At 32.7% G+C, this 19,042-nt stretch overlaps 1 protein-coding gene across 3 annotated transcripts; it reads right to left on the bottom strand.

The window, feature by feature from the left end:
- Window positions 1–1,490: 1,490 nt before the first annotated feature.
- On the bottom strand, window positions 1,491–11,867 carry LOC111014821 (lysine-specific demethylase JMJ13). 3 transcript variants are annotated; one of them, XR_002601948.2, is made up of 12 exons: window positions 11,382–11,867; window positions 9,769–10,156; window positions 8,017–8,173; window positions 7,724–7,943; window positions 7,207–7,260; window positions 7,045–7,124; window positions 6,586–6,863; window positions 6,104–6,487; window positions 5,193–5,581; window positions 4,843–5,100; window positions 3,062–3,773; window positions 1,491–2,729 (listed from the first exon to the last, which is right to left on the bottom strand). XR_002601948.2 is itself a non-coding variant. In XM_022289648.2 (11 exons), exons 1-11 carry the CDS (start codon window positions 11,382–11,384, stop codon window positions 3,417–3,419), a joined length of 2,568 nt encoding a protein of 855 aa, XP_022145340.1. In that variant the 5' UTR covers window positions 11,385–11,867; the 3' UTR covers window positions 2,836–3,416. The 3 variants fall into 3 exon arrangements, 1 of the variants encoding a protein (XP_022145340.1); XR_002601947.2 differs by lacking the exon at window positions 1,491–2,729 and adding an exon at window positions 2,836–2,903; XM_022289648.2 differs by lacking the exon at window positions 1,491–2,729 and having other exon boundaries at window positions 2,836–3,773.
- Between the last annotated feature and the right edge of the window lie 7,175 nt (window positions 11,868–19,042).

Below are 19,042 nucleotides of genomic sequence, written 5' to 3'. Positions count from 1 at the left end.
TGTTTTATGCGAAATTATAAAAAATATTTAGAATAAAATAGTTATAATGTATACCTATATATTTCAACATAGAGTGGAGCCTAAACTTTCAATGTTAGGTAAATAATATTGCATTTACTAGTTAAGTTATCTTCATATTAATTGTTAGCTAATAAATAGTATTATTTGATCATGTTAACTCTAATATGAACTAATGAAATCTATCACTACAATTTGTTGTTACAAAAATTATAAAGATTTCCAAAAATGTGAAATTATTTATAGTCCTTTTTGTTTCAATTAGTTGGGAAAAAAATAAATATATAAATTATTTTAAGGTTAAGCGGGTAAAGACATGAAGACTTGAAGCTTCATCTTTAACGAGGTAAATAATGTTTTTTCTAGTTAAGTAAGGTTGATGTTAACTAGTAGGATAAAATATACTTTTAGTCTAGGAATTGGTAGGGTTAATTTTTTAAATTTAGAAACCAAATAAAAATTTACTCTCAAAACCTAGGATATTATTAATCATGAAGAACTATAGAATTGAATATGAACGGATGAGATCTATCACTTCAATAGCAAAATTTGTTAAAAAAAAATGTATAAAGACTTCGTGAATGATTCATAGTCTCATTCTACTGTTTATATTTTTTTTATGCGATTATTATTATTATTGAATGACAAAAAGATCAAGAAAAGGAAACGACGAATGGAAGATTGGACGATAATGTGAGAAATGTAATTCTAATTTATTAATTAATTAATGAATTAGTGGAAGATAGTCGCTTTATATTGGTGAGAATATTTAATGCACGTGATGCAGTTAATTTTATGAATTATATATATGTATATATGTATATGTGTATATATATATGTATATATCAAAGGAATGCCACGTTTCTTGACTTTTAGAGCAGCCAATGAACAAAGACCAATTTTTTTACAAAAAAGAAAAAATTTGTTAAAGTGATATTGAACCTTGTTCCCAATTTCTTTTGTTTTATTAATAAACCAATTTGTTTGTTATTTCAATATTTGGTAATTTTTGGGATTGATTCATGCATAAGCATTAGGGGTCAACATAAAATTGTCCTGTGTACAGTTTAATTGTCTTTTGCGCGAATTCAACACTACATCAGTATATCTCACAATGCAACGTTGGATTCAAATCATTTTAAGTTGGCATATTGTTGGTTTTTTTCCTTTTTTCTCCTTATAAATTTAGTAATGTAACTTTAACCTAAATATAACTCAACTTATTAAGACATTAACATTCGTTTAAAAGATTCAAGTCTCACTATTTTTTATATTACATCACAAGATAGTTCTTAATACTACCAATCGTTTCAATTCTATATAGCCCATATACTTTTATAAATTCCAATTATATTCTTAAATTTTGAATTAGGATTCTATTTAGTCTTGGTCGTTTATACAAAGCAATAATTAAATGATGACTTAAACTTTTCTATTCGATCAACATCGACTAATTGATAGTAGAAGAAAATTATTAATCCGAACAAGCTTAGTGGATAAGCTATCTATTACCATCTAAACAATATATGATTCAATTAGACGAAAGGGAAGAGAGAAGAGAGAGGGAGAATCGAATCAATATTAGAGCTTTTGCTGTAATGGGCTTCGTGTAACATCGGGCTTGGAGACGTAAGATTCAACACGGCCCAACTTTTTTTTTTTCCCTTTTCTGCTCGAATCTTAGCCAGAAAAAGGAAGTCATAGAAAGCTGGGAAAATGTTAATAGTAGAAGTGCACTGAATTATTTGATAATCTTTCCACATGATAATACCTCATGTCTCGGTGAAGAAAAAATAAATGTCGATATTTAAAAGAAAAGAAAAGAACTTTAAAAGACATCATTGTGTTTTCCGACCGGGCTGATAGGATGATCAGAACTATAACAATTCTTTTTTTCTTTTCTTTTCTTTTTTTTTTTTAAATAAATTTTGGCGTTTCATCCAATCAAAGCTATTTGGCGAAGTGATAGATTGCCACCATTTTAAGCAAAAAAAGGTGAGAAACCAACAAAAAGATGAAACATTATGAATCTTTTGCAAAGACTTGTGGTGCAAAAGCTAACCTCAAATTACGTATTCAATAAACCTATGAGAGAAAAAAAAAAAGAAAAAAGAATAAATTAACGAGTGAAAGATACACGCAAGATCTCTTTGAAAAGAAACCATTACCCATTGTCTCTTTCCTTTTCCTTTTTCAAATAAAATCAACTTCCTCAAATCGCATCTAAGCACCCTTGGTTTTTCAGAGCTTGATAATAAGTTTCATAAGAGTCTCATAAGGATAGTTTATGTGTCGTTCAATGCCCATTTCATTTTTAGTTCTCTATTTTCAAAAATTCTTGTTGTTTTGTACAATTTTATTAGTAAGTAGATCTTGAAAATGTTTATCATATAACCTAATTAAACAAACTCAAACTAAATATAGACTGAACACAATCCTACCCACCATTGAAGAAGAAAGCTATTTTAAGAAGAAAAAAAAGGTTCTTTTCTCATTCTAAAAATTCTAGTCCTAAACCTTCCCACCATTCAAACTCAAATATTCTCTTTTTATCTTAAGAAAAAAGGGGTCCCACCCAACCGCCCTCCACAAAGAATATAATTATATAATCATCCATTCATATATCCCTTTTATACCTGGAACTGGGAGTAAGGAGGAGGAGCTTTTGCCTTTGCCTCCACAAGATAATCAGACCCAAAAATTGTCTCTCTCTGCACGATCGGCATTGGTTAATAATATTCTTCACCTTCCTTTACCAAAACAGATGATGGAGTAAAAGAGAAATAACCTACTACTGTGATGTGTCTAGATTCTAAGTGACAGACAAAGAAGGAACTTCTTTGGCATTTTATTCGAGTAGTCCAAGGTACCATGTACCTCGTTCGCTACAGAAAGAATAAAGAACGTGAAAATTAAAATGGAAGCAGCGATAGCTATGTATCTTTTTTTTAATGAAGTACGTGGGAATTCCCACTTACCTCACAAAAATGGAAGTGAGAAAAGAAAATAAAAGACTAGACATCAAATTGACTAGATCATCTACCTGTGCTGCTGCAGCAAGGTTGTCCCGGGAAGGCGGAGAAATGGCCCGGTACCGACGTGGGATACGTCAAGAATCGAATCATCACAACCCATGCGTGCACACGGCCCCTATTTTTTGAGGCCTGCACAAAGAATGTTAAAATGTTGCATCCTAGGTTAAAAGTTTTGTTGTGTCACTGCTCCCAGAAGACTAATCATCAATCATCTATGGCTTTCCTTCGTGTGTTGTTAGAACCCCCCTTCCATTAGTGAAAAATAAGATTAGCAAAGTCAGGCTCTGTCATATGCTGCTGTACACAGAGCGAGGCAAGGCAAAGGCCACCACAACAGCCCAGATTCAGGCCCATTCTGATCCATTAAACTTGCTCTGGGCCTCTGATTTTGAGGCGCTTCGGCCCAGTCTCTACGGAGGGTGGTACCCTTTTGGGCTTTCCCATCTCATGCTGAAACCTTTCTCTTCTCCGGTGGTCGAGTTCATAGGCACGTTGTCTGTTAATTAGCTTCTCGTTGTTGAATCTCTTCAACTTAATAGAGATGGGAAGGGTACTCCCCCCTCTGTTAGACCTGTCAATGGCATCGCTTTCTGCAGAGTGCTTGTGAGCAGTAGAAGGGTTAAATTTATGACGTGATTTGTCAGTTCCATGGCAATCGGATGGCGTTCGTCGCCCGCAATTCACATTAGTTTGGAGTCTCTTGAATTGTTTCCCGCCATCCTGCCATGATGAACATATACCAAATTTAAGAAAGAACAGAAAGTACAGTACAAATAGTTAAATAAAAGTTTTCACAAGTAGACTTGGGGTCAGTTTTGGATGCATTTAGAAAAAGGGAAAGTTTTCAAGTGAGGCACTTTATTTCTAACTTCTAAGTACTTTTAGAAAGAAAACTACACAAACATTTTATATAAAACATTTATTTCTAAGTACTTTTAGGAGGAAATTAAATAAATATTTCATCTAAAAGCATTTAAGTACAAACTATTGTTTTTATCGAAAATTTTAAGAAATCTTTTAAACCGTTCTTTAAAATTTTAACCAAACAAGGTCAATGTTCAAAAAACCAATTTTAGCCATCTATAAGCACTTTAAATGGCATACTAAAAATCCTCCTAAAAACAGTGGAAGAGTTTTCCTGCTAGACAAAAATAATGTTTTACTATTTTAAAGTACTTTCTAACTGTTTTCTGAGAAATTAGCGATGGTGAATGATGTTCAATAATAATGTCTTTTTGTACACAAAAGGCTAAAATTCAAACTTATAAAAAAAAATTATTAAAGAAAAAAAGAAAACAAAAAAATGTTTAAGAAAAGAAATAGAAAATGAATCTTTCCAACTACCCATTAAAAAAGAAGAAAGAAGAAAGAAAACAGTGCCAACAGCACAACTTTTTTTAAAAAAATCATCATTTAATAAGTTTTCAAGAAATACAAGCAAACAAATCCCAATTGCCCCAAAAACTCAAGGACGGGCTAGTTGATAACAATTTCATTTTTTGTTTTTTTGAAGGAAATTAGGTTTGTTTTTGTAAAATTTCATTGGCAAGTTTCTCACCTCTTGAGAACATGTTTGAAGTCTTATCTAAGTTTTAAAAACAAAAATAAGTTTGGAAAATTTAACCTAGATTTTGAAAATGATTAAAAAACCATATGACAAAATAAAAGAACACACAGTGAATAGTAATGTTTCTAAATTTAATTTTTAAAAATAGAAAACTAAAACAAAATTGTTATCCTCAACTTTCAGAGGGTAAATCAATCTTGACTAGATTATGGCAAACAGTACCTGGCAAGCAAGATGCTTTAAAGATGTGGCATCACTCCCAAATTTTTTATCTGGCTTCAGAGGGCGGCGCTTGACCCTAAAAATTTCTGCATCAGAATCGTCACTTTCTTGATGTAGAGACGTTGGTTCAAATGCACGTACATTGGCAGGAGATGTACTTGAGCAATTGTTATGCGATGGTTCAAGCACACAGTTAGAAATTTCAGAAGACTGTTCAGGATCATGATTCCTGAAATCAATACTTGAATTCCTTTGTACCTGTTTGGGAAAATAGTACCAATAATTAGTCTTTAATATTCATAATATGACTATTCTGATCAAGAATTCACTGTGAAGTAATCAGATCTTACACGGCTGGTGGTGGACAATGTTTCATTACAGTCTACAACTGAACAAAGTGTTGATGCTTCATAAGAGAGGGAAGGATCTGATGGTTCAGGTCTATGATTTTCAGTGACACAACTCAGTGAAGGCTGGCTGTTGGAAACGCGCTCAGTTTCAGAGTTCAACTGCAGTTCTATCTTGCAATAAGGAGTATATCCATCCACATCAGCTACTTTAAACAAGTTTAACAGAGGATAAGAATACAGCTCTTCAACATTATAAGCTTGCCCCTGAATCTCATCCAATATTCCACATTCCTGCTCAAATTTCTGAGCTGCGGATTCCATTTCTAAAATATCCCCACACAAGAAGAGTGTACGGTTGCTACCACGAGAGAAGTCCAGCAACTCGATATCTGTTTCAGAAAATCAAGTCATCAGAAACGGGCAAACTTAAACCATGAAACATGTTCTTAACATTTTACTTGGAAAATGAATTAATAATTAGTACTTTAACAAAGATTTTTAGTGTGAGTTAATAATTTCAAAATTCAACATGATATTGGCACAAAAAATATATTAAATTCGACATTGATTCTAACATTTAAATTTTTGTATAATAAGACTAATTATTCAAAACATCTTTAAAAATTCATAGAGATGATATAAGTAAATTAAAATGAAAGATTTCACGTAGTATAAGATTTTTAACGTTCATTTCCAAAATATACCTCTAAATGTTAATATTTTGCAATATTTTCTTTGTCATTTCTACGAAATCAAAGTGCTGATATAACCACCACATGCTCCATGAATTTTGAGCTTCAGAAATATATATTTTAAAAAACAGAAAAGAACAATCATAATTAGAGGGGAATCGGGCTTACTGAATACTCATCAAAGTAATTAGAATAATTCAACGAGAAAGATGAGAATACCATGACGAAGACACACTGGATGTCCATAACTACTGCTAATATAAGATATATAGCAGTCACGTTTGCATAAGCTGCAAATGATGGTTCCATCGCAATTTGGTGAAATACTGGTGCATCCTCTTGACCTCATCAAACACCATCGAGCACGATGCTGGAAGCGAATCATACTTACAAAAGATGTCTTAATAGAATGATGAGAGGCTAACTCTGCAGATGCACAATTTGGTTCTGAACTTGCGTAGAGAAGCATTGCTTCTTTACATAGAAGTTCTTCATAAGGAATTAGAGGCATCCTGTTCAGGAGTGCATACCGCTGGCTGGCAACAGCTCCCAAGGGGAACCAATCACCCATTGCAAAGTTGACTGCCTCACCACAATTGAAGCCTGTGCATTTCGAGGGAAGGGGAAAATGAAACGACAGATATTCAGCCATTATAATAAATGACAATGACTCGGAAAAACCATAGTCTAGAATGTCCTACCATGACTAAATCCAGCATGATATGCTCTGGGGAAGGTAATTACAAATTCCCCAGGTTTCTGGACAGCTCTGTATACAGGCACGTCATGATCCAACAAAATATTTGGTGGAAACAACGTTGTTTTCCCCAGAAGAACATCAAAAGCTCCATCCTCTCCGCCGGTCGATAAGATATCATGGGTGTATACATGTTCTCTAACCACATTTTCAAACTGCAAAGCTGCTTGACCAGGAATGCCATACCAAGTTTTAGATGCCCCACAATGATGATAATTAATACTGCCACATGTAAATAATTAACTTAGTGAAGGACTATCACGAACTACTAGGCATCGCCTAGTAACTCAAAACTATCAAATCAACATAAACCCAGTGGACCCCAAAATAAATTGACAAAAACCAAATAACATAAACCAAATATCTATCTGATTTCCTAAAATGATAATAGAAGTACTCGTACCTGTATAGATAATGATCTTCCACATGCCAAGCAAACATACTAAACAGCATTCCAATATAAAGCATGGGGTCCGTTACTCCCTGTTATAAGTGCCAAAAAATCCATTAACTCATGAAGTGCTTGCATCTGATAAATACATGATACATAAAGCAACCACCCTACCGGTATTGGGGTTTCCAGAAGGCGCAATATGGACTTGGGTAGCCGTGAAAGATTCTGGAACAAAATACAATATACAAGAATAAGCTCACATACATGTTAGGAAACAAACAAAACATCTTAAAATGTCACTTTTAGGAACTATGAAATTCTTTGTTAATTAATTTAGTTTATTCGTTAAAAAAAGTTTCGGGAAGTTCCACAGGTTGAGGCTTTAAAAGTGCTATAGAATAATAATAGAAAGACTTGGAAGTGAGAGTTAGCAACAAAAATTTGATGGCAAAATTAATAAATGTTTATTATCGTTTCATGGTATATCAACTTCTTAATAGATATGAATATGTCACAAACATCCTAACTAATCAGTTCCTATCTCCAGCTTCAGCGATGGCCTACAAAATTATGTGTTGGTTAAAAGCATAACAAACGTATGATTTCATCTCTAAAATGTAAGCATTTTTCACACTCCAGCAGTTTGATTTTCCTTTGCCATTAAGCACACATAAAGAAAGAGAAAAACCTTCAAATTCCATTTACTTGTCCCAAGCTCATCAGATGGTGAAGATGAAAAGGCACTACCATCAACATCGCAAGCATATTCAACACTTTCTGTCTTTCCACAAGCAATTTCACGCCAAAATTCCTTTTCGAGATATGTGGCAGGTAGACATCCAGAACTACTATATCTACGAGCATATATCTTGTTCGCAATTTTTTCAAAATCCCGAAATGTATAATTCCTAGAATGACAGGTTACCTATTCAGTACCAGTGTTAAAATAAAAATTTCATGTGTATTACAAAGAATGCTCACCTGCCGCTCATGTAAAAGGTAACTTGGTCATCATTATTCCATTCAGCAAATCGGAAAGGTTGTACTCTTGTTGTAAACTTGAACCCCGGTTTCTCCTTCATTAATACAGCCCCAGCAGGAACAGAAGCAGTCAGTGGGGAAACAATCTTGCATATGCCTGAAAGATCCAGTTTAGTTACCAACAGCAAAAATCAGCCGCATTTCCATCAACATATAGAACAGCGAAGATGATATTGTGCTGGGAAGGAAAGTCAAAAAGAAAACAATTTCTAGAACATGCAAACAGGTGGTACCAGAGAGGTTCTTTTTACTTCCTGATTTATTAACAAGAGTTATCAACAGAGAGCATTAGTCAAGCAGTAAAAACAAGCTAATTTGGTATAATACAAGAATGTGCCCATTGGTAGAAGACCTTCTACAAAGAAAAGTTAAATCACATAGACAACCTAAAATTCTACAACTAACGTTGTAGGATTAGGGTTTAGGGTTTGGTGATCACCAATCTAAGAAAGTTATATCCTATTAATTTCCCAACTTCAGAGGCTGTGGGGATTTAAGTGTGCATAAACTAGCCTAAACTTTCACATAACAACAAAGTAAACCAACTTTCCATTTACAATAGCATCTAGAGAAAACTTGGTAAATCATTGGAACCTTTTCTTTCTGGCGTAACTACTGTGAAACATAACAAAATCTTACGGTCGCGTAATAGAAGGGCTCTGTTGGCTTTACCTTTTTTTAAAAGTATGTATGTGCATGGTTCAAGTTTTCGCCCTATTCACCAAGGACTATTTTGGTTGCTTTTGGCCGGGAGAGGTAATTTTTTGAGGAGAAACTATGCGCTTTTCAACAAAAATGGTCGGAAGAACGGAGCAACAAAACCAAAGATGTCAACAAAAAAAATTAATGTGACATCCCTGTTTTAAAAGGTGCTCCAACGTCCAAGAGGTTATTTTTACTTTCTTCTATTATCCTTTCAAAGAATAAGGATGGATTCGCTTGGATGCCAACAAAAAATCTCACTAACAAAACTCTCAACACTTAAATTTATCACTATATAATGCATTGCAATACTACTTTTGCATACATATGTAACCTTTTTTCATTCAAATACTCTTATATCATGGGCTTTTTGTTCCACCTCATATTTAAGCTCAGAAGTCATAACTCAAAGACATAGATCCTGTTCAAGTAAGGTCGTATAAGCTCTATCTTTAATGCACATTGCAATTTGTAATGGATTGTCTGACATAACAAGGGGAGATAATGTTGGCATAAATAAGCTTCTTCTCATATATTTTTTATTACTTTTATCCATTCCAAATCACAAAAATTCCATAGCTCTTCCAATATCCAACCGCGTACTGACAATATGTAGTCATTGCAACATCAATTCTAAGACAGAATAGAATTTCTTTTTCTATTGTAAAGTTCAAAAAATATCTCGATTGTGTAGCATCAATTATACATACAAATCTCACCCAGCTATACCAAAGAATAGATTAGCGATTAAAATTTAAAATATGCTTTTTGGTGTCTAACACAAATGTTATATTCCATTCCTCCAATAAAAGTAGTAGAAGAGACATCATTTCATCAAACAAAACAAGAGAACACCATACTTTTACCATGAACATATTTGCATGCATAAAAAAGTCGAGACTTAAAAAAGTCAAAGCAACTTATGAACAAAAATCAAATATGACTCTGGAAAAGCATTTATAATCCAATAGGAAGCCGCAAGTATCTCACCATATTTTGAGGCTTCAGGAGCAATCTTTTGCAAATAGACCAAAGGATCCTCAAACTCCTCCTTTGACGGAGAATATACAGGGCACTCTGGAATCTTCTCGGTCCACTCTAAATCATTGTATTCGAACTTGTCTACTCTCCTTTTTGAAAAGACATCCCTCTCATCTGACATGCCACTCGAACAAGAAAAAGTTTCTGCGTTACCACCAAGTAATCTCACACCACATGGAGCTGAGGCCCTTAAAGCATCACCTCCACTTCTATTCATCATATCCTTGACAGCTATACTTTTGTTGGCAGTTTCAGAATTTGTTAGCCGAAGCCTCTTGCGCTTCAAAAAACCTAACCCATTTCTTTCCTCTTTCAAAGAACAAATTCTTCCCTCCACCTGTCAAAATCCCAACCTAACACACTCAGTTATCATAATATGTAGGAAAATAAAAATTCAAATGAATGAATAACAGTAAGGTTCAACACTCTTAGAATTGCGAATATAAGATGATTAGGCACATTCGGCATGAAGTTCTTCAAGTTTGGCAACGAAACAATAGGGTAGCGAATAGAGATAAGCACTCCACAATCCATCGAGAACTTGAAATTGAATGAAAATTGTATTAATTTAAATTGAAGTCGTTTGGTCATTCAGCCAAGCAATTACAGAGCAAAGGAACTCTTAGAAACATCGTCAAATATAAAAGCCCCCGAGCATCAAATTACCACATGAAAGCGACGGTAATGCGTCTGACCATATTCTAATGCATGCAAACTGGATAGCTACCAGTCTGATTATAGATCATAAACCCAATACGACCGACCTACTCCTACGAGGTTTATCTCCAACATAGGATATCACAGACCCACCAGATAGTAATGAGTTAACGAAATTATGAAAGTCAAAGAATCAAGGTCGGTAACACTATTCATATTCCTCAACAGATTTTCAACAGAATTTCACGACCGAGCCGTATATACCAATAATCTTTAAAATATATATATATATATATATATATATATATATATATATATATATATCATGATCCTAAAAGGTCAAATAAGCCGGAAATTTTCAATATCCGCCATAGTTGCATGAATAACGCGTCGCCGGTTTTTTTGAAGGAGAAATTAAAACTGAGACAATAAATGCAAACTCTCTAGAGATAAACAAGTCAAGGAATCCTCCTCGGCGAAGGTTCTATTGATACAGTAACCGACGATTTCAGGATAAATAATAACGATGAGGAAAATGAAGATTTAAACCAATCACAAAACAGGAAATAAAATTTTCTAGATAAAACAACGAAAATAAGTCAACGGAAATGGTTTGACAGCAAATTCTTGGCATGAATCCAACGAGGAATTCTTCAATCATACAATTTCGACGACCAGAAATCAACTCTTTGACCTCGTAAATAAAAGAGGAAAGAGGAAAACAAATAACAAAAAATATTTTTCAAAAAATTGCAAAAATGATGCAAAACTGAAACAATGTACTAGATCTGAAAAATAAAACAGAAGAAGAAAAATTCGTCAAAGCTTAAAAAATAATAAAAAAATTTAAAAAATCATTCGTACAAAAGAATAATAAATCAGAGAAACAAAACCGAAATGCGTACCATCTCATCCCGGAGCTGCTTCTTATTCTTACACGCCTCCGTCTTCGTTACTTCACCAAACACCAGCAGAAAAACAGTCAAAAGAAATCCAAAATCCAGAAACCGAAACCCTAGATCACAATCCTAGCGGGAGCAGTCAAGCGCGACGGCGGAAGGAGGCGCAGGCGGACCACATTCTCGAAAGAGACGAAGAAAAACAAGAAGCAGAGTCAGATTCAGAGATCCAGAGGTTCCGGAACCGAATCGAAGGAAAACGACGAAAACACGCAAGCGGCAATAAAGAGAGATTCCTCTAGGGTGCAGGCGGCGGAGGGCGGAGACGGCGAGCACTTTTCCGGCGAGAGAAACAAAAAGGGAGAGAGAGATTCACCGGCGAAAGAGAAACTGGAGGGAGAGAACAGTAGAAAATGAAAGAGAGGAAAAGGGAGCGAAAGGCATAGAAAACCAAAAAAGTGGCAGGAGAGGATAATTTATACTTTTATACCTCCAGAATATTAACGCTTTAATGAGTAAAACTAACCCCCACAATGAATTTTTATTTGTTTATTTATTTTGTTATTATTATTATATTTATTATTTTAAAAATCTTGAGGAGAGAGAAAGAGGAGAGAGGGAGAGAAGTGTGAAGGAAAGTGGTTGTTGTTAGGTGGTTCAACGAAACGCCCGAAAAGCCGAAACGCGTTTTTCTCCGCCCGAGTTTCTGTTGCCCACCGTATTCTGCCTTTTTACGTTTTTACCCCTCCTCGACCATGCCACGTAATAGTTTCTATTTGGATGCTGCTTTTTAAAGTTTGGTAATTAATAATTAATGAAAACTTATATTTTAGATATCGGGTGTATTTTCTATATATCTTTTTTTATTGGTTAAATTATAAGCCTAGTTATTCATTTGAGGCTTTTTTTTAGAATTATGTTGTTGATGTGGGTTTTTTGACAACCGAAGGATTTACCACGTATAATCCAAAGTTATGTTAGTACTTAGTTCGAGCTGATATCGAGTCGCATTTAGTTAGGTTGTATAGAAATTGGACCTTGGCTTTTGTAGGGGAGCTTTACAAAATGTTACCCAAACATTATGGTTCTTCATACTTGTATTCAACCGATTTTACGTCGATGGTATCTGTGTTTTCAGGTCAATATCTGGTTGGACTTCCACTGACTTAGTTAAAGGTAATTTTATCTCCCCGTCTCGTCCTCAACATTTCCAAGCTAAGGCCTAAACATGTGTTTCTCGACAAGAATACCACGTGGCAAGCCAAGATTAAAACCCTAACAATGACTAATAAATTGTTGAATTTTAAAAAATGTCTAATGGTTTCTTTTAATAGGTTCTTAGGATCTTTTATCTTATACATCATGATATTTTTTTTTATGTTCGATAGATTTATGAACTTTTTGATAGATGACTCATTATTTAGAGCAATACAAGTTGTTCTTCCCTATTGCAAATTATAATTTTGAGTACATAACTCCATTATATTTCGATCAAAATCGTTTTTCTTTACAAAAAAAAATTTGTTTTTGAAGGTCAAAGGTTAAATGTCTCGAATAAATTCAATGAGTAACTAATAAATCTAGTTATAAATGTCAACTTGAGCTTAGTTCAACTAGTTAAGCATTTAATAGACATTAACTTTTGTGATTTTCAACGTTTTAAAACACTTTTAACATTTTATCCAGAGAAAAAAAAGATGCTAATAAAAAAACTTTTTATTAATTACAATATTAAGACACCAAATTTCTGACGCTTCGTTAATTGCTAAATGTTTAGACGTTTTTTTAGGCACGACAGACAGATAAATGACATGTCATTTACTATATATGTTGTTTTCGAGTATAGTTGAGACATAAAATGATGTTTTTAAAACAATTTATGAGATTTAGAGCATTGTAAAACCTTTAAAAACTCCAGTCTACAATGAAGGTACAAAAAAGTATGTACTAGCCCATTATTCGATTTTAAAATGCAAACGGGTTGGTTTTGGTCAATTTGGACATTAAGTTGACAAACTTATTAAATAAAATGTAAAATCAAGATATGATAAAATTAAAAAAAAAATTAACTGATATATAGTTGACTTAAACTAACAAAATCAACCATTGAACTAACTTAACTAGACAAATATGTGAAAATAAATCACATCTACCTTTATTCGCAATGCTTCAATTTCATAGTTTATAAACCTTAATTGGCCATATTTATTGTTCATATATTTCAAAATTTAAAATTTATCAATCAAACAAGTTATCTACCTTAAAAAGGTTTTCAAAATTTGCTTTGGTACTATGTAACAAAAAAACCACTTCAAAAAAAATTTAAAAAAATCAACAATCATATGTTATATATAATAAAAACTAATTCGTGAATTGATATAATGCTCTTATAATTTTTAATATTAATGCATATTTCACTTTAGAAAAGATATAGGTGTCTTGATTATTGAAATGATGTAAATTTGAACAAATAATTTATAATATAAATTAAATTATAGCAATAAAATTAATATTTTTAGATATATATAAAAAAAAACCAACACACGAACGTGGGGAAGTAAATGAAAATTATAGTGGGAAAATAACTGACCCCTTTTTATGCGGCGGAAGGGGAGGGTATAATGGTCAATTCAAAGGACGGTACAATCGAAGAGTTTGGGTCAGACGAAAGAAAGAGAAGAAAAGGAGTTATTCTTTTCCTCAGTATGAATGCGCCATTTAAATACGAAAACGTGGATCAATCCACACCGTCCAATCCCTTCCGATCTGAACGGCTCAGATTCAGTCCAACGACCGGGAAATAAAATCCCACGTGAGTGTTTACGATGTTTGAAGTGGCCCACCCGTAGAGTATCCGTTTCCACCCACCTTCGGCTTCGGTCAGTTCGTTATGCCCCTTTTAAAGACGGAAAAGTCTCATTTCGCCACCTTTTATCCCGCACTTTCTTCGCAAATTCCGGGGGTACTTCGGACTTTTCACATCGGATGCGCCATCCGCAAAGTTCGTGAACTTCTCTGGACGCTGGGCGCGTGGGCGAGTGAGAGTTCGTAACGTGGCGTAGCAGCTGAACTAATGAGGACACGTGGCGAAAAGATGAGGCGTGATTGGAGATTGATTTTGAATTACCGTGGGCGGTGGGTGCCAGAAGAAATTAGCTGGCAGTTACAGTACCGTTGGGGCGCCCCCCGGATGAACTTTATCCGTCGGGAATGACGATGTCGTGCTGTGAGGACAACTGGCTGTACCGGTCATCGGTGACTCTCTCTCTTTCTTTAATTCCTATTGGTTGGCTTGACCGTTTGGCATTCGTTACTTGGAGGTTGGCCTAATGATTATTATTATTATTATTATTATTTCTTTTTTTGTTATTATTTTCTTTTCTTTTATTTTTTCTAATTTCAGTCAGCGAAAACGAAGCATTTGAAGAATTCCAACGTTTCCTTTGAGATTCTGTTTTTGGTCTTCGGCCGTCCTGAATTCGGCTCGGCTCGGCTGAGCCAATTTCGTCGTTTGACTTTCCACTAATGAGTAAATAAATATATTAAATCATTTTTTATTGAAAGAGAAAACTGATTCCCAAAAATCATTTCGTTGTATACGATTGGTGGAATTCACAATTATTCTACATTTAATTGGATATTTTTAAATTCATAATTAAATGATGTGAGTGTTTATTGAAGTTAGAGAATTGTATGGTAAATATAGAAAATGGTAACAACATTTATCCCTTGTCATTTGATGAGACTATTGAATTTACAGATGAGTGACCTTTTTTTCCTGAATTATGCATCATTGATTATATGGTCCCTCTTCATTTACATTCATGTTAAAATTACATAATAAATCAAATTAAATTCTTGCCGAAAGGATTCATTAGTCAAAAGAAACTTTCCTTTTCAGGAGTGCTACATTTTGTTGAGTATGACCATATAGCATGAATATGATAAATAAGTTAGACACCTCTATTCAAATGGCAATATTTAAGCTAGCCTGACAACAATTTATTCCGGTACTGATAATTTTTCTAAAAGTTAAAAGTTTGAAATCTCTATCCCCACTATATATTGTATAAAAGAAAATAAATAACGATATTTAAAATCAGCAAAGGTACCTTGTTGGTTGGAACTTGAAAATGAGTTGTCACATCTCAAATATATACAAAGGCATACATGAAATTAATTTTATCCAACCAACACGGTGGACTTTAAAAATATAATCCTACCATTGAAAAATTATATATATTTATTTTAAAGTGATAGATTTATATATCATTTTGGTTATTGTACTTTAACTTTGGTTCATTTTATCAACATGAGTATATTTCAGTGGTAATTGACATTTTTCCTTATCTCGAGGTTGGAAGTTCGATCGCCCATATCTTCAGATTGTTGTACTAAAAAACATTTTATCATTTTGGTCCATATACTCTTAAAATGAACATTTTGACATTGTACTTTCAATTTTTGTTTATGTTAGTAATGTATTTTTAAAATGTCTATTTTAGTCATTGTGCTTTTTAAAAGCGAACATTTTGATCCTTAGATTTTAACACAAAATATATACCTAATGAAAAATCCTCTAGTAAAAATATGTAACTATATTTTAAGAAATCGTGTCCAAGTATAACATGATTTTGAAATTTTGATAAAAAAATAAATAAAACGACCCAACAAATTTAATTTTAAAAGGAAAAGAACCAAAACATAGTTTGACAAATCGAGTAAAGTGAACAAAAAAAAACCAAATAAACGTGAGATTAAAATAATATTTGAAACTTAAAATTTTAAATTTGTACAAATTTATAAATAGATTTTGGAATTATTGTATGTGTGTGAGAGAGACGAAGTTGGTCGTCGTTGAGAAAATGGACCCATCGCGTGAACGAATTAACTAAAGAGAGACAAGAGAAGGAAAAAGAAAAGGTAACCCCCACGCAGCGAGTACGATATGTTACGCTACTCGCGGAGTTATGAGAAACACGTGTGATGAGTGGTAGTTTGGAGCGAAGAGAGGGCGAGTTTAGAGTAAGGAAAACGGAGAGAGCGTGGGGGTTGGAAGTGGCAACTGCGAAAGCCAGAAGGATTCTGGAAAGCTGTGGAATTGACGAAAATGCCAAGGGAAGGGTACGAAATCACATGAAGGCCCTTGAAAACATTTCGGGGGCAAAGCGGATATATCGGGGGAGTCTCGAAAAAATGATGTCCCTTTTATTTTATTTTTCTAATTTTATTTAATTTGTCTTTTTTTTTCTGTGGGACCCGCACGGTTGTTGCTTTTGCTTGAAATTTCGAAAACTATGATGATCTGCCGGCTTCCTCCACCGTCCGATCCTCTGCCCCCTCCCCTTCTAAACTTTCAGTCAGATTTCTAATTATTCAAATGTATAAATATAATCATTCTGGTTTTTAATATTTTAAAAAGGAAAAAATTTTCATATTACATTTATTTACGGTATGACTTTATCTTTACAAATAATATTTATGATTTACATTATTATTTCGCTAATTGATAAAGACATCTTTGGTATGCCATCCAAATTCTATTTCTTCTTTTTAGTGGATTTAGTGACCTTATATTTTCGCAGATGTGTCTCTGAAAATTGTTTCAGCAGTGAAAATTCTAAAAGCAATATTTATATGTTATCAATGTTTTTCAAATTCTAAATTTGAAATATTAGAAGGCGTAATTACGTTAAAGAAAAATAAAAATTTTAATAAATATATTATATTATGTTATAAACTCTTTTTTTTTGTCAAAGCTAAAAAATGTAAAATATAATGTATTCTAAAATATATAATTATACAAAATTTATAACAAATATAGTTTAGATTCATCTAAATATTTAGTTGGTAATTACCACTAGTTTATAAATACGATTTGACGAGAGGAATGGTCGGCGAAAGCTTTGGATGCGCTAGCTGCGGAATGCTTGTTAATATGTTAATAAGTCACATTTTTAGCTTGCTACAACCTGATCTCATGGACTGCATTCTTGTTTCTTCTATAGACGCAAGGTCGTTGTTGACAACTCTGATTAGATATTCACAATAAAAATTAAAATATTAAAAAAAAATTGTTTCCAAAATTGAGTAAAATATTGGAAACAACAAAAATCAACTTTTTTGTTTTTTTAACTATAAATAAAAGCATTGTTTTTATCATTATCGACTTACAAAATACATATTAAAATTTTTTTAAAATAAATAAAATGAGAAAATTTTGAATAATTAGCTTTAAAAAGTAATTGTCACGTATAAATCTATCGCACGTTATAATTTAAAATGGTAGAGAGCAAGAAACAAAAAAAAGACTATAAATATATTTTTATTTATTAAAAAAAAGTTATCAAATATAATTTTATTTTTCTTTATTAAAAAAGAAGAAGCGAAAAATAAGAAACGAACAAACCTAACCTTTATTGTTTTACTTAACTTATGTGGCTATAAGGCATACTAATATGAATGTATTTATACAAATGTTAGAAGTCATGTGGTGTATTTATTAGAAGTGAAAAAAATGAAAAAAAAAGTATGATCAAGCTCATCAACTAATCCTCTTTTTGTAGCTAATCCGAGCACATGAATAATGCAATTATTTATCATTCCAAATGTTGAGGTGGTTGGATCCACATCAGGTATTAATTACTGTTGAGCTAAACTCAGGTTGGTAAAATAAATTTATCTATTAAATTTTGAAGTTTGCGTTAATGAAAATTAATAGAATGATGATTATGAAAGAGCATAATTGCTTCTTTTTTTTTTGACATAAAAAGAGCACAATTGTTTATACTTAATATGTATACATAGTAATTTTTCGTACCTTTTATCTATTATAATTCAATAATTTTTTTTAAGTAGAGCACGTAGAGGTTGGGATCGAACTCACAATCTCTTGGTTAAAAATATATGTTAATTACCGCTGAGTTATGCTTGTTTTGGCATAATTCAATAATTTATTGAATATGATACAAATTGAAATATTATTCAATAATTGACCGAACATGATTCAATAACTATTTAATATTGCAATTGTAACAATCAAAATATATGTTAATTGTGTCAAATTTTTTTTTTAATATGTGTTATTTATGCCCAATTGAGTAAATCTTAACAGATAAGACAGGCTATAATTACTATTAGTGACCATATAAATATTGTTTTTGTAAAATAAATAATTGAAATCAACGTATCATATGTTAAATCAAGCACTAGTAGAACATAGTAATAAGTCTTCTAGAAATATTCACAAATAATATCAGAAGTGGTTAAGTTGTAGGCAAATAAAGAAAAGGTTTATTTGAGATTTTCTACCAAAATTGCATTTTTAACCAAAGTTAGCAAAAGAAAAAAACACACACAATGATAGAATGATTGTGATAAGTTCTTAAAAAAAATAATTAAATATTAGTTTGAGAAGTGAATGAAATATCGATTGACAACGGAGCAACTCATGACATCGAACGAAGTATATTTAGAGTCTACCCATATATTGTAGTCACGTAGGCCGATCAGGTGGTACGTTTAGAGCATCTTTTAAAATTTGCTGACAAAAAAACAAAATTACATTTAATCATAAGAATATCGTGTCCATTTAATTGAATTGAAAATATGACGTAATTTCTCTTTTCTATTTCTAAATCTATATGTTGTATTTATATCGTGAATCT

Source organism: Momordica charantia (assembly GCF_013281855.1).
Source record: "Momordica charantia cultivar OHB3-1 chromosome 10 unlocalized genomic scaffold, Mcharantia_2.0 BLBB01000010.1, whole genome shotgun sequence".
NCBI classification, from domain to species: Eukaryota; Viridiplantae; Streptophyta; class Magnoliopsida; order Cucurbitales; family Cucurbitaceae; genus Momordica; species Momordica charantia.
The sequence above is the reverse complement of the archived record's forward strand: the minus strand, read 5'-3'. Positions and strand labels throughout refer to the sequence as shown.

Coding starts and splice junctions, on each gene's coding strand:
- LOC111014821 (XM_022289648.2), bottom strand. Junction 7,125..7,206: donor TTCTGGAAACCCCAATACCG/GTAGGGTGGTTG, acceptor CACTTATAACAG/GGAGTAACGGACCCCATGCT. Junction 6,488..6,585: donor TCATGCTGGATTTAGTCATG/GTAGGACATTCT, acceptor CGAAATGCACAG/GCTTCAATTGTGGTGAGGCA.